Source organism: Neopelma chrysocephalum, unplaced genomic scaffold, assembly GCF_003984885.1.
Source record: "Neopelma chrysocephalum unplaced genomic scaffold, ASM398488v2 Primary Assembly neopelma1_96545, whole genome shotgun sequence".
NCBI classification, from domain to species: Eukaryota; Metazoa; Chordata; class Aves; order Passeriformes; family Pipridae; genus Neopelma; species Neopelma chrysocephalum.
The window spans coordinates 85,261-109,045 of NW_020925190.1; the positions used below are offsets into that span (position 1 = coordinate 85,261).

Here is a 23,785-nt window from a genome sequence, read left to right on the forward strand (position 1 = left end):
CAGTCACATATCATTAGTAGTTTCTGTTTACAAATCGGGATGTTAAAATAAATATCTTGATTTAACTAAACCCACAAAAAAGCAGAGAATGGTGCTCCAGAGGAACAGTCTCAGTTCTTTTCTAGGAAGATGGAAAGGAAATGGAAAGGAAGGGTTTGCCTAAGACAGGATCCCCAGGCATCTGGTTAGACAACCAGCTTGACAGCTCAGTGACTGCCAAGTATAAAAAGACAAACTTCCTTAAACTGTTTTTGAGCTGCTACTTTACAAAATACAATCCTAAACTAAGTATAACCTTCACCATCAAAGCAAAATCTCAGCCTCCATGAAGTCACCAGCAAAAATTACCACTGCTTTTACTCAGCTCAGATTCACATTTTGTTGTATGAGGCTCACATGACAAAATGCAGGCATTTACACTCTGGTTAACCACCCAGCTCCCCTTCATCATCCCCAAAGGAAAATAGACACTCATCTTCTCCAAGAGAAGATATCTAAAATAGGTCGACTGATTTATATCCAAAAATGCTTTTTTACCTCCTCAGGCTGAAACAAAGTTTTAAGTGACAAGCTCTATATTCCAGATACCTAAAATAAGCAGAAAGGAACCCACGTAGAATTTTATTCTTGGTTTTCAAATGAAAACATAACTTGTGTCAATGGAACCAAGCACACAATACAGACTGCTCTGTGGAAAACACAGTTATTCATCACTCCTTCACCAGGAAGTCTCCAGATCTTAAGATACCAGAGAATGACATAGAAACTTGGAAATGTTAACTGTCCATACTGATCAATGAGTTGAAATAAACTTTTCAAATAATTTGACCAGGGTTCCTCTAGATCCCAAAAGATTAGCACGAGTGATAACTCATAATGGAATTTCTATTCTAATAAAGCTACTTCAGCCGTTCTGTGTATTTTCTGTATTGTATCATTAGGTTTCAGTATCTCTTCACAGATGAAAAATGAATGGAACAATAATAATTTTGCCTCTCTGCAGTTTCAACATCTTAATTGTACTCCTCACTACGACAGGATACACTCAATGATTTACTCTACATCACTTACCCCTGAGGTGTCTTGGATTCAATTATTTACACAGGAGTTAAATCCTCACTGTGGATAACTTTCCCAAAATTCCACCCAACTTCAAAAATCTGTCCTCTGATTTTCCCCTTATCTGCCAAAACTAACATTCTATTGGTAACTTCTGAACTGGATTCCTAGGATCAGCAGAGGAAAGTCTTGTGGTCTCTATGTCATATACCATAGAAAATTTTTTTCCTTGGATTTTTGTCAACACTGGTTGTTTCTAACAATGGATATTGATTACTCAGATCTTCGTTTCCTTGTTTTTCCTTTCTTACTGTTTCTAGCTAATTATGTTACCTAAAACTATGCATCATATCTCCTACCACACCTTGGAGGAGATCAGATTAGACAGATGGAAGTATTCCAGTAAGACACAAACAACAGAGCTACAATATAGAAAAATCAAGATCATAACAGTAATTCTAGAACTGAAAATTGTGAAACATGCAAATATCAGAAAATAGCCATGTCTTTTCCAAAATAAATTAAAATTCTTATCTAGATCCTCTTTACGCTTCAAATATGTAACAGTAAGATGTATGAATTTTCTGAGGAAAAAAAGAAAAAGCTAAATATTGAATGCACATAACCAGAGGAAACTTTTCCAATTTCTACCATGACCACAACTTTGGCTAGTCATCAGTACATCATTTCAATAACTCAATCAAATAAATTGCAGTAATTCCATAATACCATGTTATTTATGGATGCAACGTGCATTAAAAAGAAAAAAAGCCTATTTAAATAACAGAATGTTAGAGTGGAACAGGACTCAAGCATTCAAGAGCTGTGAAAAAGAACATGCATCTTACATAGGAAGTACTGTGCTTGAGAAAATTATTTATCCCCTCTACAGTCACCATTTCCATCTTTCTTCTTAAACACACAGTTTTACTTTACGTATACATAGCAAATTTCATTTTCCAACTTATTGGTGCGATTTTCCCATTTGATAGATTAAATAACTTTAACAGTTTGCTTACCCCTCAGCTCAGTGAAGAATATGCAAATGACATCATCTATATAAGGCAGTGAATATTTTAGAGAAGAAACTAATTTTTTTTTCTTATGGTCTTACAACCTTCACAATTTTCTAAGACCTTTCTCCTGCTTCACTCTTCATCTTTAGAGCTGCTACATGACAAGTACAAAGGCTCATTCTCAAAGAGGGCCCTTCCACCCCGCAGATTACCATGGTTCAAAACAAAGAAATCTTTCAAAATATTTCAAGAGGTAATTATTAATATCAAGATCTTAATAAATCACAGAGTTGGGCCTGGAATCTTATTTCAGTGTATCGTTTATTATTATATTTCAGTATATTTAAGACTCCATTTCAGTATTTAATAGGCTCTGAAGTCTTTTTTGTGTTATGACATTTTCTGTAGCTGACACCTTCTTTTCCAGAAGAAGGACTCAATAGCTTTTTACAGCATGTTCTTTTAAAATGCACTCTGTAATGAAGGCCTGATTCATTATTAAAAAAAAAAAGTCACAATCATCAAAAGCAATTTTGAATACAAAGAGTAATCTGTTCTTACAAGTCAGGACTGAAGTATACAAACACTGTCGTTAGCGACAATTAAGTAACAACCCCTGAAGCATTGATATCAGCCTTCTTTTTAAGAAATACTAGAATTTCCATTAAAGGAAAACTTAAAAATTCTTCAGCTGTCCATTAGATGACTTACACGTGTACCCCTCTTTACAGTACAACTGAAACCTGTGAGTGAGCTCAAAAATCAGCAGAAACAACTACATCAAGACTAACAGACAGCATGATTGTTTTAAGTGCCGTTTCCTTCAGAAACCAAGCCAAAAGAATACTCATTTCAGACCAGAAATGCCTGAAATGTACCAGAGTCTCTGTAGGAAAAAAAAAGAAATCAGAGTGCTGACGAAAAGAGAAAAGGAACTGCAGAAAAAGGTAACTGGAAAGTACACCACATCCATCTATTCAACAGTTTATGATATATAAAATACATTGTTTTCACTCAATTATAATCCAAGATTTATTTTCATATTAATGGTAACAAACCATAACAAGGGAGGGAGTTTCTATCATTTATATCCTGATTAGTCAATAACCTGGAGGTTTAATGCAGAATCAAACAAGCAAATAATTATTCAGATCAGTCCGACCAGAGTTTAATGAACAGTTTTAATTTTCTGGAAGAAAGAAGTTTATTCTCCTTCAAGAACACTAAATCTGTTTTATTTCCTGCCACCAGTTTCAAACAATTGCTTAATATTTTAAGTTAGTTCCACAGTAGACAACTATACACTGAATATAAAAGTTTTATACACAACATATATATGCACTAAATAGGACTTCAAATGAATTTTATTTTCATTATCCTTTTAATTTTTACCTCTAAGATAACTAAATCTTGATGCTTAAGCTTTTTCTACACACACAAAAATAACTGAATAAGTTTTATTAATTAGTATCCTACAACTGCATGAAAACTAATTAAAAGACACTGTAACTTAAGATTTGAAGTCTTTTCAGAAGGACTTACTAGCATAATACTTTTTAAATTTCATTATTTATTTTATAAGCATATAAGTCTAAAATCTGTACTTACTTCAACATGTGCAAGTAACGTTTGTTCAATGTTATCATTGGTTTTCTCCTTGAGATCTTGTGGGATGTGTCTATTTCTTACTTGGAAATGCATTTTACTAAGATAACCATCACCAAGGTCCTGTGTTCAGGAAAAAAAAAAGAAAAAAATTTTCTGTAATCAAAATGCTAAATGCCATCAATGTTCTAGAAAATAAACAGAGCATGGTATTTAGGTACAAGCTCCAGGTCCTTTTATAGGCACTGATGACTACACTGCTCCTCAGCATCTTCTAACAGGTAGTGTGCTGCTTTAAAGGTAAACCGGCAGGGGAAATGAACCTAACTCAAAAGAGATTATAAGTCAGAATAACAATTTAATAAAAATAATACAATAAATACAATTACACAGACAAACAATTGGTTTTAACCCACAAAACCCAGATGTATAACCCAGCACCCTGGGGCATGAACAGACTGGTGTTCGTTGGGCTCCCCCTCCCCGTGCTGAGCCCCACGTGGTCCCCCTGAGTCCAAAAAGTAAAAGGAGAGGGAAAATCTGCTGGTGAGAGTGTTGGTTGCAGTCCGGTCGAGGCTGGTTATCGCAGTCCGGGTGGGAGCACTGTTTCAGTCTGGTCGAGAGTGGTGATTGCAGTCTGGTTGAGAGTGGTAGTCACAGTCTGGTCGAGAGTAGTGGTCTCAGTCTAGTCCAAGTTCCAGTCCTTCTCTGGATCCCAACAGTGGCACAGAAGTCCCAGACCCCAAGATTACGTATCCTCAGGTTCAGGCAGGAATGCTCAGCACCTCCCTCAGGGTGGGGGATTCCACAATGGGCGTGAGGACAGGAGCATCCTCCTATCTCACAGGCCTCTTAACACCCAGCTTATAGCCTGAGGGGTCAGCCGTGCTCTGGGCAGATGGTGTAAATGGTCTACTGTTTACAGTTTCTGGGAAATGGCATGGAAGGCTATAGAATATACAGTTTTGGGTTACACCCACACAGTGATGAGCTGGTCCCAGCTGTTTTAACTAGGACAGGTAGTTTATACCAGTTCTTAGTGTTAGAGGAAGTCAAAGACCTGGACAGCAAAAATAAAGTTTAATATAGCTATTAACGGAAAAAGACAACTGCTTTGGATGAGTGCCAAAGAACTGGATGATGATGCACTGAGGTCATGAAGAGATGAGGAGCTATTAATGATTTTGACCTATTTCAACCAATGCATTCATGCCAGTATTAACCGCCCAACTCTTGTAAGATTGGTTTGGGTTTGTTCTGTTTCATCCTCTAACTTTACAGAGCCCTGAAAATACAAACCAAAACAAAACCACCTCAGAACTTATGTGTGCAGAGTCACAATTTGTTCCTTTCTCTTGAACACCTCTGAAGGTCAAATGTAAGAAAAAACAGACAAAGCTGTGCCTTCTCCTAGTTCCCTTTTTATCATTCTGCTTCCTAGGCACCATGGTCTAGAGTTCTAAGGGTCCCTTGTGCAACAGCAGAGCAGTAGGAGAAGGGTTTGGGAGCTTTCCCCGCCCTTGCTGGCCTGACTACCCGCACACAAATATAAGCATATTATTTTTGTTAATTAGAAGCAAGAGGAAAGAAAATGTTTAGTAATAGAGCCCTTCAAAAAGGTACACTCTGAAAGAGAAAAAGCATATACAGAACATAAAGAACAATAGCTGCACGTTAAGAACTTACTTCTCAAAGGAAACAAATAAATTGGGGGTTTATCAGCTGTTTCATTACATTTTATTTTAGAGAAACACAGATAGCATATGCACAGCATCTGATGAAAAAGGATTCTATTCCAAACAGCCTCATTACAAAATTCATTAATGTAGCACTAAATTACCAGACAAGACTGCAAATTTAAATATAATTTAACTCTTTGGTCAATCTGTTGTTGCTGACACAGTTTATTCCATATATTCTGACCTTTAAACCAACACAGGTTTTACACTGACACACTGGTTCTCTCTTTTCAAGGACACTTTATGTACCTCCAAAAACTGCTGTGGGCTACTTGTTTACTTTGCTCTGATCAAGTTTCACACATTAAAAAAGATAATGCCCTCTACATGTATTTTTTCCATAAATTTTTAAGCATGAATAACATTATAGGCAGTATTTATATATACATATATATATATATATGTATACACACACACATATTACATTTGTCACAACTTCTCCTACTGCATGCCTTATTTTCTCAATAAATCTCATCAAGAACATGAATATACTAAACTTTCTGGATGTTCTGGCTGCAGAGCCAACTGCAGCCTGTGCAGTGATGAATCCAGCACGCAGAGAACAACAGTGATAGAAAAACTAAAACTAACTTGGTGACACAAAATCCCCTCCTCTCACTCTCAACACCCTCTCAAGCGTCTGCTTATGGAGCTCCCTGTGAATAAAGATACCTGCACAGGTATTTATCCCACTAAGAGCAGAAAAAAGTGCTTCAGCCTCCCACAGAAGTGAAATGTCCCAAGGCACAACGAGCTTTGCCACAGAAAGGTTGGATGGAGCCTTCACCTCCCTGAACCAGTTCTTTCCATCAACAGAATGGAGTCAAACTCCACATCCATGAAAAAAACTGTATGGATAGCTGGAGACATGGAGCTGGCAGTCTCTGTCTAACAGGTGTATGTCACAGAACAAAGAGGAGGAGGCAGGAGAGAAGCATCCCTCCTGTACTTTATACATTTCTGCCCCCATAAATAAATTAATGCTTTAGGAAGGACCTTGATTCCACTAACGTGGAAGGAGAGTTCATTTCTACTCCATCTGTGAGTACCACAGGCAGAAGGGAATTAACACAGCTTTTGGTATGATTACCTAGATTAAAGTGGCTACATACGAAACAAACACAAAGCACAAAGCAAACAGGGCGTTGTTTGCTTTAGTTAAATCTCAGCCTTCACAGCCAAGATTTAACCATTCACGCCTAACAACAGCACCCAAGTTTAGGTCCATCAGCTCCTGCAGTAGAGGTGCTCTTGGCTTTTTTACAGCTTTCTTTGTGTGGAAAAAAAACAAATCAAACCAAAACAAAACACCCCAGATTATAAAAATAACATCATTTAGAACATTTCACAGCTATAAATACAGGGTTCTGCTTGGGCCATGTGAGCTTATGCCACAAGAGCCAGCTCCACACAAATAATGAGTATTTCATCACCTAAATTTAATCTCCACATAAAACACGGGAACACAGGAACACAGTTCTATGAGCCTGGTTTACTTGTGTGGTCTTACTGCTATCAATGGGTCTATTCACGGAGTATAGAATGACGAATGGGATCCAAGTGCATTACATCAGCAAAATTAAGAGTGTCCCAAACTACCCACAATACATACATCGGGGAAAAAAAAAAGGGGGGGGGGCAAAAAGACAATGAGACATCTTGTTCAGGAAAAGCTTTCTTCCCAGGCTACATACTGTAGATGGATGGTCTCCACAGCCAGGTTTTTATCACACACTAAAATCACAGAGTCACCAACTTGGCCCATTAAAAAAAAAAATCCTCTTAGTATTTTTTTATATGAGAACAAAAATCTCTCATTCTGCTACTCCCAGCAAAACTTCTTATTTCACAGAAAGTTCAGACTCTGACCCACGTACTAAACTCCCAAGAGTCTCAGAGCGTCTTTCTCTGTTGAATAAATCCTCACACATATAGCCCTGGACTAAAATCTAAAGTTTCAAATGGTTTTCTGTAAGAAAAGGTGTATTGTAACACTTGGTTAATATTTGCACTTTTTTAAAAACTCCTAAACAGAACAAACCTAAGTCCAAAATCCTGCTTCCTACTGAAACTCTGATCATCTGTGATGCAAGGGTTACAACTGTTAATGTACAGTTACTTATGTAGAAATGATGGCAAACATTGGAAAAAGCATGATTTTTCTCCCCAAAATTCATGAAAGCATGGGAAACCACTAAAGCCATTAAACTTTAAAATAAATAAAAAAAGGTAGAGTAGAGCAGTAATTTTTCTGCAGTAGAATACATAGACAAACCTAGATGCTGGAGAAACCCAGCATGTATCAATACATCTTTATATACTTTATCAGTACACCTTTATACACTATAATACATAGTATATAGTGGCTATTCACGTAACTATTCACCTATTTCTGTAACTATTCACATTAGTTTGACCTCATCCCAAACAAAAATAACAGAAGTCATATGGAATTCAGTAAATAGATACATACAGTAAATGTAATTTTTTAGAGAAAATAGAATTTGTCTATTAACTTAAAAATACCTGTTTGATTCATAAACATAGAAGTTGGAAAAGTGCATGCCCAGAATTCCGAAAGATATCTGTTAATTCCATGAGTGGAAAATAAAAAAAATAAAATAATCCCACACTGATCTCAGACATACTAAAGGATAAAAAAATTATTAATTCAAAGATCTCAAATGTAACTTTAAAAATGGGTAAATCATCATAAAAGAAGTGATTCTAATGGGATCCTGTGGGACTACTCTTAGCCCTCTGCTATTTAAAATTTTGATTAATGACCTAGAAACAATATGTATTATTGGAGAGGTTTGAAAATTATGGGGAAGCAGCAAATAATGAGAATTGAACATTGACACTGACAGATTCTTCTGGTTGTTGTATGCAACTGACAAGTATTTTTACAAAAATACTAAGCCACAGATCTAGAACAAAGACTATGTGCTAATTCAGCTTAAAGGATTGAAATGAATCTTGGATATAAAACCATGGGCAGTTGCCCAGAGTAGGAAGGTTTCAATTTCACAGTGATACTACATTCATTGTCTAGTTCTGTCCAAAGTTGAAAATGGACTTTTATATCCTGGACAGGACTCAGAGACCTACAACTCTATTCAATATATGCACTGGCCTAAACCCTCATGTCAACCACCTGTGCATTATTTTAGTCTTGGACCTGCTGTGCAAAAAAATGCCAGTTATTTCACATGTTGCTAAAGGATGTTCCAGCTTGTGGTGGTTGTCAACAGCTCAAAAAGGCCATCAAGGGTACCTAAAAGTTAACACCATGATTGTTTTACCTTGCTAGTTCTCCACTCCCAGCCATCTCCTATCTGCTGTGAATGCTTAACAAATTCTTCACAGTGCTGCTTGAATCTTTTTTCTTCTAAAAAGAAATCTTCTTCACCTGCCATGCTACAGGGTATCTGCAGAGCAAACTGAATGTTAGCACTGGCAGACAAAAAAAAAAACTAAAACATTTCAATTTATAGCAACTGAACAATAAAACAACAAGGCACGGGCAAAGAAAATGTATTGCTTTAAGTAAAACAAAGACACATTTCTTCAAGTACATTAAGGAATCATGGCTATGCAGAACAGCTGAGGGGGGAAGAGACCCTTGGAGGTTGTCTAGTCCATTCCCCCCCGCTTACAGCAGTGTCAGCAACTACAGCAGTTTCCTCGGGATCATTTCTGTTTGGCTTTTGATTATCTCCAAGGATACAGATGCCACAGCCTCTCTAGGAAACCTGTTCCAGTGCTCCACTACCATAGCAGTAAATCTTTTTTCTTCTGCTTGACCAAAAACATTTCTTAGTTTGTGCTCATTGCATCTTGTGCTGCTGCTCCGTGGTACTGAAAAAAAGTCTGGCTCCATCATCTTTATTCCCTCCCACCACATATTCACAGATATTTATAAGATCTCAGCTGATGAGTCTCACCTCTCCCAACCTTGTCTTGTATGTCACACACTCTTAATCAGCTTTAGGGTCCAGTATGGTGGTGTCTCTCCTGTATTGGGGAGCCTAGAGCTGCAGTTTTAACATGTATTTCCTTAGCAGGAGTTCAAGAGGCAACCAGGAACCTGAGCTACCTCTGAGCTACTTCCATAGGCCTACCACCTTCTCCTTGGAGAAACAACAATTAAACAACTCTAGACTATACGATGGCCATGAGAGTCCAGCTGAAGCAGTTCCAGGTCATACGAGCAGTATAGCTCCTGCATTTCCAAAAGTGTGGCTTCAAACCCTTCCCTACCCCTCAAATGGATCCCTCACATCATCCTAAAGATAAACACTTTCTCAGAAAACGTAGTCATTTTTACTTTCCTCCTTCCCCATTTCAATAAGAATGTGTCACAAATAGAGCTGGTTTATGGTGTTTATAGACACCAGGCAGCACTGCAGCATCACATACAAATCATGGAATGACAGAATGGTTTGGACTGGGAGGGATTTTAAAGCTCATCCAATCCCACCCACTGCCATGGGCAGGGACACCTTCAATTATCCCAGACTGCTCCAAGCCCTGTCCAACCTGACCTTGACACTTCCAGGAACAGAGCATCCATAGATGCTTCAGATCCCTCATCATCTGTGTGGCCTCTGCTGGACCCTCTCCAGCAGCTCCTGGTCTTTCTTGTCCTGAGGAACTAGACACACTGTTCCAGATGTGGCCCCACTAGGGCTGAGCAGAGGGGCAGGCTCCCCTCTCTGATCTGCTGGCCACACTCTTCCTGATGCACCCCAGGATCCCACTGTCCCTCCTATACACCAGTATACCTGTGTAACAGAATTGTACAGCACAGCACACCACCCTTTCTCAGACCATCCCAAAAGAACAGTTCAGGAAAGACCAGGAGATACTGGAAAGGGTCCAGCAGAGGCCACAGAGATGATGAGGGGTCTGGAACATCTCCCTGATGAACACAGATTGCAGGACCTGGGCCTGGTTAGTCTGGAGAGGAGAAGACTGAGAGGGGATCCCATCAATCCACACCAATATCCCCAAGGGATGTCACAACATGATCCCAGACTGTTCAGTGATGCCCAGGGACAGCAGCAAAGGCCATAAACTCAAACACAACAAGTTCCCCCTCAACATGAGGTAGAACTTCTTTCCATGGAGGTGGCAGAGCCTGGAACAGCTGTCCAGAGTGGGTGTGGAGTCTCCCTTGTCTGAAGACATCCCAGACCCACCTGGACACGTCCCTGTGTCACCTGCTCCAGATGACCCTGCCTGGGCTGCGGTTGGACTGGATGATCTCCAGAGGTTCCTTCTAACCTCAAATATCCTGGGACTCCGTGAAAGAGCCACGGGTAGACCCGAGCGCGTCCATCCCACTCGGACACGGGCCTCGCCAGCCGCTGGAGGCCAGGTCAGCACCGGACAGGCTCTTCCTCCTTCTCCTCGGCCTTCCCGGTCCCGGGACGACCCTCGCGGCCCCGCGGACGGGGTGGGGCAGAGCGGTAGAGGCAGTGGGAGGTGGCTGGAGCGGGAGGGACGACCCCCGGCTCACCGCCCCCACATACCGTGCGCTCCTGCTCCTCCTCCTCCCTCCCCTTTTCCTCCTCTTTTCCTCCTCCTCCTTCTCCCGCCGGCCCCGTCCCGTCCCGCGCGCATGCGCGGCCCCGCGGGGGGGGGGGGGCGAAGAGGGAGGGAGGGAGGAAGTCGCGCGTGCGCAGAGCAGGGATGTGGGGAACGGGAAATCGGGAACGGGGTGATGACGGGAATGAGGGAGCGGGAGCGATGGGGGGCTCCGGGCGATGGAGAGGCTGGTGGGTTTGACTGGGATAAGGGGGAAAGAGGGGGCTGAGGGATGAGGAGGATGAAGGGGCGGGGGGGATGAGGGGCTGCAGGACCTGAGGGGGTGGCGGGGGATGAGGGGACTGAAGGGGATAAGGAGGATGCGGGAATGAGGAGGATCTGCCGTTGAGGGGGATGAGGAACCTGAAGGGGTGACGGGGGATGAGAGGGCTGTGGGACTGAGGGAGCTACGAGGGATTAGGGGACTAAAGGGATGAGGGGGTTGTGAGGCTGAGAGGCATGAGGAGGGGTGGCAGGGTGTGAAGATCATGACGGGGATGAGGGGACCGAAAGGGATGCAGGAATGAGGGGGATGAAGGACCTGAGGGGGATGTGGGGAATCTAGGGGATGAGCAGCTCAGGGACTTTGAGGGGCTGCAGGAGATGAGGGGGGTCTGGGGCTGGGGAGGTACGAGAGGGCAGCGGGGATGAGGGGGATAAGGTGGGGATGAGGGGGATATGAGGGATTATGAGAGGTCTGTGGGAATGAGGAAGCTACAAGGGATAAGGATACTGAAGGGATGAGGGGGAATGCAGAGATGAGGGGGTGTCAGGGGCTGAGGGGGATGAAGGTCATAAGCAGGGTGAGGGTCCTGCCTGCCCCAGCCCAGTTGTTCCCAGTGTGAGGCACTGCGAGGGGCAGGTTCCCAGCCAGGCCCTGGAAAAGCCCTCCCTGTCGTCCAGCTCTGCTGTCAGTCTCCTCCCACCCCCTAAAAATGTGAGCCCAGCTCAGCCCAGCCCAGACTGTTCTTCTTCCAGGAGCTCAGCAATGCCAGCGTTCATCTAAACATTGATCACTTTCCCAGGTTTAGTTACCTTCCTCTCCAATAGGATAAATATATAAATCTTACTTTTTGAGGAGGGGGAAGTGGGAAGTTAAAATGGCCATGCGGACACCTGAGCACTGTGTCACCTCATGCTCCTTCCTCAGCCACTTCCAGAAGATGCCCAATAGTATTTTAGCGTTCCTTCCACTACCCAGATCATAGTCTCTGTAACTGCCTGTAGATCTGAGAGTTTGGTAGGTGTGCCAAAGTTGGTTTGCTACACAAATGCTGGGAGAATTATTTTTAAATCTATGAGTCTATTAAACAATAAATTTTCCACTGGTAAAGTCTTGTCTGGTACGACTAAGCTTTCCAAACTGCAGTGGGTGGAGGGTGCACTACGTTGGGATAGATGTAAAGTGTTTGTTTGACCTATTTAGCTCTAAACTGTTATTTTAAATGGTTTCGTGACTGTTAACAGTATACCAGAGCTACCCCATCAGTGTGGAGACCACACTGCTCAGGGAGAGCCTCCATATGCAAGTGGTGAGTTGTGATGTGACATTCTCCAACTGTGCCCTTCCTAATTTCCTTGTGATTTACTGTGTGTGGAGAGGTCATGAGAGACCAAGTTTTGGTGGGCTTTTTTCTGGAATATTCCTGAAATATACCATTTCTCTTTGTTCTTAAAATTCCTGTAAGCATCCAAGTCTTTCAAATATGTACCTTAATTGGTATTTAAAGATGATTTTCACTACTCCAAATCAATTAAATGTTCTATCTAAGTTTGCAGTTTTTAACATGAGGTATAAATAAGCTGAGTTTTGCTTCGTTAAGTTATTCTGGAGAATTATAAATGGCATGATGTGCCCCCATAGTTAGTATTTTGACTGCATATGTCATCTTTAAAAGCAGCTGCATAGATTGGGTGATGCCATTATAACTACAGGGTGTGATGCTGTAGCTATTTTTTAATCACCAGAATTAATTATTGGTCTCATTCTTCACCGTTTATTTTAAATGTTGGTGTTTTGAAATTTGGTGAGTAAAACACCAAGTTGTCACCCAGCCCTGAGTTTTGAGGGAGAATTTCTGCACTGTGGAGTGTAGTCTCTAAGCCATTTTTTCGCTAGCAGAAAACGCCTGTGGTATTGAAAAAATGTCACATAATGTGCATTGCCTCGGAAGCTACAGCTCCTGATTTCTAATTTTAGCTTTGTTACTGTGTCTCTGATTTTCTTAGGGAAGAATTGTTGGGTTTGAGACACAGTTCATATAAAAAGTGGCTGATGGGCCACTCATGATGCCCTGATGTTTCAACAGAGTCAGCAAAGGAGTTGCCATGGCTGAAAAAAATCAGGCTGATGGGATTCACGGTATGTTCTTGTAGCACCTAGTATCAGCTTGGTCATCTCCAGTACCGTTGCCAGGGCACTGCAGTTGGTTGAGTGCCTTTTTATCAAGGGAAAGCATTTGCTGTGGTTCTAAAATTACTGGATAATAAGTCCCAAAATGGGGGTTTCTCCCCTTTCTCTTCCTCCTTTTACCTGAATAAATGCCTCAGGTTTCCATTTCATCTCTGCCATACAAAAGCATGAACAGTCCTGGTCCTCTTGTCACTATTAGATGTTTATGTACTTAAATGCATAAAAGGTTATCAGACCATTTTGTTTTCTTTTAAACATATTAATATGCATTTAGAATATATATTTTTTATATATCATCATTGATTGATGGTGATGAATGACCAAAATCATTGATACAAGTATCAAAATTTTGTCAAATGTTAGAAAAATTATAATTTTTGAGAATAAACTATATTTGTCATAGGAACTTTGTTGATTGGGAATTTTAGAACTGGACTAAATAAAGATCATGGAGAATAATCCTTTATCATCCAGACTGAATGATCTCTGTAAGGTCTTTTTCATCTCTTCATCCTGCTCTTTTGTCCCAGGAAACACAGCTTCATTCCAAGCCCATTGATCAGTCAGGCAGTTCAGGCAGCACTCTACTCTCCAAAGGAAAATGGTGACATTACAGCTCTTGGAGTGACAGAATTAACACAATATACATCCAATTCCATGAATCCCCCTCAGTGTGGCTCCTCTTCTGAGCCATTCACAGTAATCCTAATGCTGTTTCTTACATTTTGTTCTTTGATTACTCTTAATTTCTGATGCTGAGTGCTGTTGCTAGACAAAAAGATACAATAATCTGTTCCTGCCAGTACCTGGGTTGCAAAAGTTTTTGATAAAAGAATATTGCCAGGCAGGCCAAATCAGAAATAATGGGGCAACCAAAGCAAAATGCTGATGAAAACACCTTGTGAGGCTGTTGGAGAGCATGTTCAAACTCATTCACTTGTGCTGTAACACAAAGTTCCTTCATTTGCTGTACTAATACGTAATAAGAATTAAAAGTAACATACTGTGCATTCTCCTGCTTTGTTTGTTCAGAGAGTTGAAATTCTAACCCCTGACAGAACTTGGTGAGTGGAGAGTTACTCTTTCCAAATTGTTAACAAACCAAATTTTACTGAAATCACTGTAATACCACCATGCTCCTATGAAGTACACAGGGAGTGTTATTTTTCCTTTTGCTGGCAGAAAAGGAGGAATCCACTAACCTGTTGAAGGCTGTGGGGACTGCTCAGCCAGTGAATGGAGCTGAATTTTGTTGACACGTGGTCTGTGCCTTCAACTGTTCGTGCTCTTGAGCCCTGTGACTGTGCTGAGAGAAAGTTCAAAAGGAAATAAACTGAGAACTACACAAACAGCATTCATTTTTCATGAGGGTTTTTCACTCCACCAGCAAACACTTCCAACCAGCACTGAAGGAAGTACTGCCACTATGCAGCAGTTGTTGCCACCTTCTGTTTTTAGCAGTTTTCCCTACTTATTTCTTTTTTACAAAAGTTTATTAATTCTTTCAGAATTTGTATCATTTTTTCATCTGTTTTGTATTCTCTTTCTGTTACTGTTAATTCATGTTCCTTTCTTGTTTTCCTTAATTTTTTGTCTCCTATTAGCCCAATACATATGAAACTCAACTTCAGACAGACTCTATAGTAAATACATATAATTGTAATAAATGAGTTCTTGTCTTTCTCTCTTGTTTTACTAAACCAGCACAGCAAACCCTTATTAAACCAGCAAACCTACACTACCACTGTCCAGTTTGCTAAAACCAGACAAGTCAGAAACCAATCAGTGTGTGAAATATTTTTGTAAGTAGATCAGAACTAGGATTAATTTTACTGAAATAGCATAAATAAAGCCTGATGCTAAGATCCATGGTAAATTACTCATCTGGTACAGGTCTGCAGAATTCTGCTACTTGAGGAGACTGATCCAATTGAAGAATGAGAGGGAATTTTTGGATGAAAATGACAGACTGATGTTGTTGTTGTTTTAAAATGAAGTAATTCAACCACAGAAACCATCCAGAAGCCAAGCAAGAAGTAACATAAGCCCTAGCGGACAACACTTATTGTTACTGATTATTACTGCCAAAACTGTAGGTGAATTCCTCATTACAAGGCGAATACTTTTGAACAAATGAATAGTAACGAGAATTTGAATTCCATCAAAATGCATAAAACACTAAACAAACACTGTTTTTTAATGAATCTGGTAGAAGTCGTAACACAAGTCTGACACCTACTCAGATCCTGTAAATTTGGAGTAAATTTCTGACCAACATGAAGCTGCTAAAGAACTGACAAACTTCCCCTCATGGTCGGTCTAACACACACCAATTGAAATAATCCCTTCAGGGCTGTTCTCCAATCCATATCAAACACTTTTCCTGCATTGGATCCCCTTCTGAACACTTGACACACAGCCAACACCACCACAAGAGGCATGCCTGTTAGAAAGTATTAATGTACAGTTTTTTTAATAGTTTTTTTTTATAGTATATGTAGTGCAGGTTGTGTCCCACCAAGTTTGACTTAACACATGTTATTGCTGCCACAGCACTGTGTGCACACAGCATCCTGCACACTAGGGATGGATGGAATCTGTGTGTTTGGTCTCAGGATTTCTGGGGATCATCATAGGTGTCTTTCCAGGAGGTAAGATTTGGTTTCATTTTCCTTTGTAAACCCTGTTTTCCCCCTTGCTTGTGACACCAAAGTAGTGAGACCTAGTGCTTAAGCTATAGTCAAACCTTCCAACTACAGACGTCACACATGGAGCGTAATCACTCCCTGTCATTTTAGTAACAACTAATTTCCCTTATTGAAGACCATGAGATCCTTCTCTAAGGATCTCTTCCCAAGAGGAAATATCAGTTCCATACCAAGCAGTGGAGCAGCACAACTGCAGCCTGCTTTTGGCATGCTGAAGACACGCCAGAGCTGTGAAAATAACTCCTGGTGTCAGCTGGGTGAAAGCTATGGGAGAGGTTATCATGGGTTATGGGGAATCTGGGAGGGTGTTAGGTGTGTCTGTGGCAACAGCAAGGGTGGGTATCATGGCTTTGGGTGGGTCTGGAGGGGGTTATGGGGAGTTTGGGGGGCTATAGGGAGGTTATTATGAGTTTGGGGGAGTCTGAGAGGGACAGAGGGGCACACAGGGGTTTGAGGGGGTTCTGGGGTGTTATTAAACATTGGGGGGCAGTGGGGGGTCTGGTGGGGGCTCTAAGGAGGTTATGGGGGTGTCTGAGGGGGGATGGAGTGCACAGGGGAGTTCTGGGAGGGCTCTAGGGTCTTGTTGATTTGGAAAGAGTTTGAGGGGATCTGGAGGGGGCTATAGGGGACTTTGGGGGTACTGGGGGTTATGGATTTAAGGGGATCTGGGAGGGTCTGTGGGGGGCTGTAGAGGGGCTATGAGGATTTAAGGGGGTCTAGGAGGTCTAGAGGGGTTATCATGGATTTTCAGGGAGCTCGGGGAATACAGAGGAGTCTGGGGGACCTCTGGGGTGTTATCATAGATTATGGGTGTACAGGGGATTATAGGAGGCTTTGATGGGCTTATGAGGGGCTATAGGGGATAATGGGAAATTATCATGGATTTGGGGGCATCTGAGGGGGCTCAGGAGTGGTCTGGGTGGTTATAAGGGGTTTATTAATTGGAGGGTGCTCTGGAGGGTTCCAAGGGCTATAGGGCTGTTATCATGAATTTGTGGGGTCTGGGGAGGCTATAGGAGGGGTTATCATGGGGGGCTATTGGGGCTAGGGGAGGTTATCATGTGGCTCTGGGCTTGTGTACCCTAAAAAACACCCACTGGGCTACAGACCTGGACCTACAACACCGAAATTAAACTGCTTTGTGCTATCAGAAAGTATGACTGTAACACTAGTGTGAGTTTATAAACAGCAGATTAGAGGGGCTTCTGTAAGAAATCTACAGGTTTACTTAGAAAAAAGTTGCTATTAAGTATCTCTGAAGTACAGGTGCATAGCTTGGTAAATGGTCTCTCTGTAGCCACTTCAAAACCACTTTTTAAAATGTGAGCTAAATGGGTGCAGAAACACAGCAACCAAAAATATGGGATACTCAGTTCTCCTTCAGGTCGGTCTCTCCTTCCTGAAGAACTTCTAACATTTTACTGCTCTCCAGTGTTCCTTATGCAAAAGCCCTGTGCTTTATTGTCCTCAACAACATAAGATCATGACCTCAAACTTAACATTTTTAATACACCTCTTTCTCCCATTTGTTAATCATAAGAGTTTCCTTTAAACCATAGGAAGGACCTGCTGTTTAAAATGGGACTCTTTTTCATTCTTTTGCATTAGAGGTTTTTTTGCAGTCTCAGTACTCTTTCCCCCCTAATACTCACCTTGGAATTTCTTACTTCTAGCCTACCACTCCCAAATGCAGTGACCCACTTGACCAAATTCACCCTTGCACAAGGGGTTGTTACTCCACTTGGTTCACCGAAGTACTTACCTACAACACAGTTACACCACGCTGGAACATTTCAGGCATGGAAAGGGTAGGGGTTATCCAAACCACTTCCAGTCCCCAGCTCCAATCATCATGCGGCGTTTTCACCAGGTAAATAATACAGCAAGAATCAAAGGCAGTCAGGAAGACCAGAGAATGAGAGCAATTTGTCACTGAAATTTGAATGATTTATTTAATAACACTGTGAAATAGCACACTTTAGCTTCAGCAGCTCATCAGTGTGAGCTCCCCTAATCTGTGCATGTCACTGACAGCTCCTTAACATAACAATGGAATCCAGGGGCCAAACTTACCTCTGGTGTAACTGCTGGCGTCAGGGAAGGTATGTCAGAATTAATTTAGTCCAGCAATTACTCCGCATTACCCGGAACAATGGTGGGGCTGCAACACCTGAGGAATGACAAACCCAGGACTCAAACTAAATCACACTTAGGAGACAGATTTCTCTTCCTAGGAATTTTCACAGGAACAGCCAAATTCGAGAAACAAAGCCAAAATAAGATGTAAATTTAAACAGTGGGTCCCTTATGTACAATGTATACATTTGTATGTGATGTGTAGAGGCCGGAGAGGTGGTTATTCTGCAAGTAACAATAGTGGAATGTGCCCCCGAGGACCAATACAAAAGAGACCCACCCAGCAGCAGCGAATCTGGAGCATGTTTTCCCAGCCCTGTTTCTTTGTCTGCCCTCCAGCAGGCTTACACAAATCCAGATCACTTTCTGCTTAATCCCCTTTATCCAGGCACTTGGTAACTTTTCCTGCCCCCTTACCTGCTCACAGTCAAACAGCATGGTTTTATGGATAGATGTATTTTGTTCATGCAAAAAAACATATCCATGTATGCTTTCAACACCACTGACAACTGTTATCTGTCTGGTAAATTATCTTGCTTTTTTCAGGAGAATGTCTACACACAGAGGTGGCTGAAAGAAATGGATAGCACCTAGGCAGGTGACAGCTCGTTCCCAGTATCCAGAAGTTGAGGAACAGCTGCTCTATCCTGTTTTATCAACTGGAGGATGAGTGGGAGCTAATGGTGAGGGCAGTGCCACCCATTTCCAGCTCACATCTACTTCCACCTCTGCCTCTACTCTCTCTGTTACCTTTGGCAGGTCACTGGCTACTTGCTACTGTTGTCACCTACCTGTGGAATGAGGATGAGGAGGATAATGGAATAGGTGTTTTGAAGATCAGTTCAATAGCACTTAAGGCCCTTTCAGACTCTCAAGTGAAAGCATGGGTGCACAGAAAATCAAAGTATAATTATTATGAAAATGTACAGTATTGTTCGGAGGAAAAGGGAAGCGAAGGCAGGATGATGAGATAATCAGACCACTGGAACTGAAGGTTTTTGAGACATGATATTAAGTAAGTAAAAAGAAGCACATTTAATTGAGCTTAGGGAGGGTTTTCCTACCAAGCAATGTTCATTTTCATCATGATTTCTTTTTTCATGTAATCTCTAAAGTAGAAAAATCCTCTAAGATCTTTGAGTCCAACCACTAACCCAGCACCACTGTGTTCACCACTAAACCAAGACCCCAGATGCCACGATATTGGTATCTGAAACAAGATGCGGGATGTTGCAGTTTGACTGGAAATAGGAAGCTGTAAAATAGTGTTTTAAGGGCCCAATCCTTTAACTATATTCACTAAATCAGTGAATACAACATTAACAAGGTAAGTCCAGATTTAGATCCCTAATGCTTTGGTTATGTGATCAGATAAAGGCTTACTGGAGCCAATATGAGTTTATTATAATTGTGAGGCTTTTTTAAAGTATTACGTAATAGAAAAGCACCGGAAGATTTACCATATTTGGATTTATTAGAGATAAAATGTCCAAAATAACCCACGTTGCCTTCAATTCCCCTGGCAGCTCCTAAGGATCCAATCTTACTTCTGTAACCAGTGTTCCTTTTCAGAGAACATTTAGTACTTCACAAAATGGAGTATCTACAACTCAATCCAGAAAAGGCTAAAGGGGTGATATTTATAAATCTCACATTGCCACAAATCAAATCAACCATAACTGTTCTGCGAGTGATGTAGTCAGACATAAATGAGATACAACATTAGGAGTGTGGAAGTCATAATACCCTACATTTCATTTCTTGAACTTTGTCTCCTTGTTTGGATTCCACAGCATCATGAACATTCCAGTAGCAGCCGTCTTGTTGGGGTTTCTATTTATAGCATACTCTCTCCTCATTGGCTGCCTCTCCATGTTACTTCCAATGAGGCAGTAATTAGGCTCTTAAAGCAGAATTCATATATCCTTAATAATTTAATTTAGATACAAAATTTACCTAATATTCTTTCAAAAGACAATAATTATTTTTTTTTAATAACTCTTTGGTACACTTTGAAAGAGGATGCGTTTCTAAATGTTCCTCTTTAACATTTTCTCCTGTTTTTCTCTTATGTATTTGGGGGATAACAGCCACCATCTCCACAAATTCCAGATTTCACACATGCACATATTTAGCCATAAGGCAATTTTGAACTTTCAAAATTAAGCACCCAGCTATTCCCTGTAGGATAGAAGATTTCTTTTGCATTCTAAATAATTTCTGTCTTTATAGCCAAACTACTTAGCTCTATGTAGACTCAGGCTTTCCACTGAATTGGAGAGATACAGGTTTGAAGGAGGCACCGTTATATGGATAAAGATGGCTGCGTCAAAAGAGTTACAGGAAACTATTCAGCATCCAAGTGGAAACCAGTAACCAATGGTTTTCCTCAAGGGATCATTCTGGGACCAATCTAATATCAGGACCTACAAGAAGGGTGGAGAGGGACTTTGGACAAGGGCCTGGAGTGACAGGACACAGGGAATGGCTTCAAACTGCCAGAGGGCAGGGTTAGATGGGATATTGGGAAGAAATTCCTGGCTGTAAGGGCAGTGAAGCCCTGGCATGCTGCCCAGAGAAGCTGTGGCTGCCCCATCCCTGGAAGTGTGCAAGCCCAGGTTGGATAGGGCTTGGAGCAACCTGGTACAGTGGAAGGTGTCCCTGCCCATGGCAGGGAGTGGAACAAGATGAGGTTTGATGACCTTTAATGTCCTTTCCACCCAAAAACAGTGCGGAATTTCACAATTCTGCAATTTTAAAGGAAAAAATCAAAATAAAGAAATATTCAACAACCTTAATGTGATCACACTGCCAGTGCAGCCCTCAGTGCAGCTCTCAGTACTGTGGCCAATACTGTTAGAAACACCAACAGTGGCGATATTTCCTCCTTACCATCTCTTGTCTGATATATACTTGGGCAACAGTTAATAACCTCAGAGCATAGTTCTTGCTCAGTAACAGCCTACACCAATGTGCTCCTCACTAGATCCTGCCTGCAGGAGCTAGGGTGTCCCTGCTCACAGAAGGGGTTTGAAAAGCTTAAAAAGGAGTGGGTAGGGGTTTGAATAACAAAGCTGAGTGTTTCTTTCCTCTGACTATTCAGGCTGTTTTTTCATTGTGGAAACTTACTCTGAAATTAACTTTTCAGTGTGTGGGAATCAGACAGACAGCAATTTTGAGAATGTCTTGAGGGAGCGAGGTGATTTGAGTCATGAGACTCATAAGCCTTGTAATTACCATAATTATGAGACCATACCTCTACAGGTAAGAACTCATAAGTAAAAATATTAGCATGACCATTTCAGAAGCTCAGTAATTCATTCCAGGGCATGTGGTTACAGTGCAGTGCTTAACATAAACTTCATGACTCTGCTGGCACTTGGCCACCTCTGGAGCATCTATCCATCCTGCAAGTGTGGGTCCCTTTGTCCCCTTCTGTTTGTATGCAGTCTTTTAAAGAGGAGTCTATAGCACCTTTAGTTATAGCTGGTCAAACCTTACCAGGTGTTGTAGACATCATTTGCTCTGTGGCTTTATAAAGTAGTGGAAACACTGAAGTATTCTTGCTCAGACAGATTTCACTCAGAGAAATCCATGCTCAAAAGGAACCCCACAAATGGAATTTTCTGTCCTACATGTGCTTTACCCCAACTCTGATCTGTTGCCTGATGGGATGGATGAGCAAGAAAAGCTTGGTAGTAGGAGGAAAAGCCTCTTTCCTAGTCATTCTGCACTCTTTTTTTTTTTTTTTGGTCTGGTTTATTTACTCAGCACTTCAGTGCCAGGTTATATCTTCTGTCAGTGTGAACAACAACGTCACACATCTTCTCAATGAGAGAAGTTTGTTAGTAAGGAGGGAGTCTCTTATCAAGCAGACATGCTGAGGCAGAGAGTGCAGAAAACACAGGGTCATTAGATGGGATATTGTTAATATTCTTCAAAGTTTATATCCATGAGCTATGGCACAAAATGCCAGCCATGAAGTGATGCGATCACATGGAAACTGTGGGTGATTGTTTTGATCACAGCACATGCAATATTTCTGGAAGGTGTGCGTAGGACAAGTTTGTACAAACCAGAGCTTGTTTTGGACTTTATTTATATTCATTTCCCCTGAGTTTTACTCTCATTGGAGAACACCTTCACTGTTCACCATTTACATTTATGATGCTAAAACACATTTTATCATCCATTGTGGTTTTCCCATTTCAGGGTCATAATTTTGCTTGGAATTTGAAGTGTTCTAGTCACATGAAGTTACTGCTCTGCACTAAAATCACTTTTAGTAATAATCAGTTTCACTTACAGCTGAAATTAATTATTTAAAACTTTATCGATGAGGAGTCAGGTATAACATTCTCAATCCAATTAAAACATGCTTAAAAAATTAAAACAAGCTGCAGTTTTCAGTCAAATACAAAACCACCCCATCTGTCTTCCCAAAACCCACCATACAAAGCAAAAATAGCCTCACAACCTTTGCATTATTTCTGCCTTTGTATTTATACTGATCTTGCATTAAAAGGTTGCAATAGCTACTTTCCAGGTAAGGTAAGAATTTGGTCTTTGAGATAAACATGTTTTTACGCAGTTTTTCTCCTCTGACCTTTTTAGTTTCTGTGTAATAAATGAATCCTCCTAAAATTTTATATCCTTTCTCATTTCCAGATATGTTTTAAGGAGTTTTTTTTTAAAAGTGTATGTGTATATACATGCATAAAATTAAGATCCTGAATCGCACTGTTTTGAAAATAGGTTGAAAATTCTTTTTGTTTTTATTTTTGGTTGAACTTTTCTCTGGAACCTTCACTCAGATTTTGGTTGTGCTGTCCCAATAAGGAGAAGTGACCTTTAATATTTTAGAAAGACTGCTGAGGGATTAAAATACATAGGCTTGTTTCTTTGGGTACTTTTATGTTTATTATTTCTTTGTTTCCATAAAGTTAGCATTTTCCAGAACTTTAGGTGACCTTCCCTCTAGCAAAGGGGCCCGCTGAAGAGCAACATTGGTATCAGCAACACTACCGGTATTTTATACACACTGTAAATAAAAGAATACATTCAAATATTATTGCACTTGCAAAGCCAAGTACTCAAAAGCCTCAGATCACAGGATTTAGCTTCAATTTGTCCACCTTACAAATTCTGGCGTGGTAATCAGTGACTGAATTGTGTGGTTCTTGCCCACATTTTTGGGGCACAGACTAGATGAAATTCTTTTAATGAGCAGCTGTGTATTTTTTATGCTTTTTAATCAGTCTCTAATGTGTTGCTGATAGCCTTATTTACTGTTTTGAATTTAAACCCTGTTTGGAAAACGGGATTACTAATTTTCTTTTTAGGAGTGTCACATGAAGAAAGCACCCCACTTTGTCAGAGGAACTTCTGGGGCAGTGCCATCCTATGCTGTTTGCACAGAAGAAAACCAGAGATACCCGATTTGGTGTGCCCAGGACTTCAGTTTTCCTCAGAAACGCAAAGGACAGCCACAGGTGAAGGTGTTTGTCACCGCAGGAA

The 23,785-nt window shown here is 41.0% G+C and overlaps 1 protein-coding gene across 7 annotated transcripts in view; it reads right to left on the reverse strand.

Annotated features, from left to right (window-relative positions):
- Positions 1–23,785, reverse strand: part of ATG10 (autophagy related 10) — a 528,134-nt gene that overhangs the window by 50,448 nt on the left and 453,901 nt on the right. For 4 of the 7 annotated variants that reach the window (XR_003538413.1, XM_027708823.1, XM_027708822.1 and 1 more), the window contains exons 3-4: positions 8,725–8,850; positions 3,684–3,803 (exon numbers count right to left, since the gene is read on the reverse strand). Coding sequence is in view for 5 of the 7 variants with exons in the window: in XM_027708823.1 (XP_027564624.1) it covers positions 3,684–3,803; positions 8,725–8,850 (246 nt within the window). In the remaining 2 variants the exon portion in view is untranslated. Of the gene's footprint in view, positions 1–3,683; positions 3,804–8,724; positions 8,851–10,623; positions 10,803–10,956; positions 11,008–23,785 lie in introns of those variants that run through there. The other 3 variants (XM_027708821.1, XM_027708826.1, XM_027708825.1) reach the window with 3 other exon arrangements.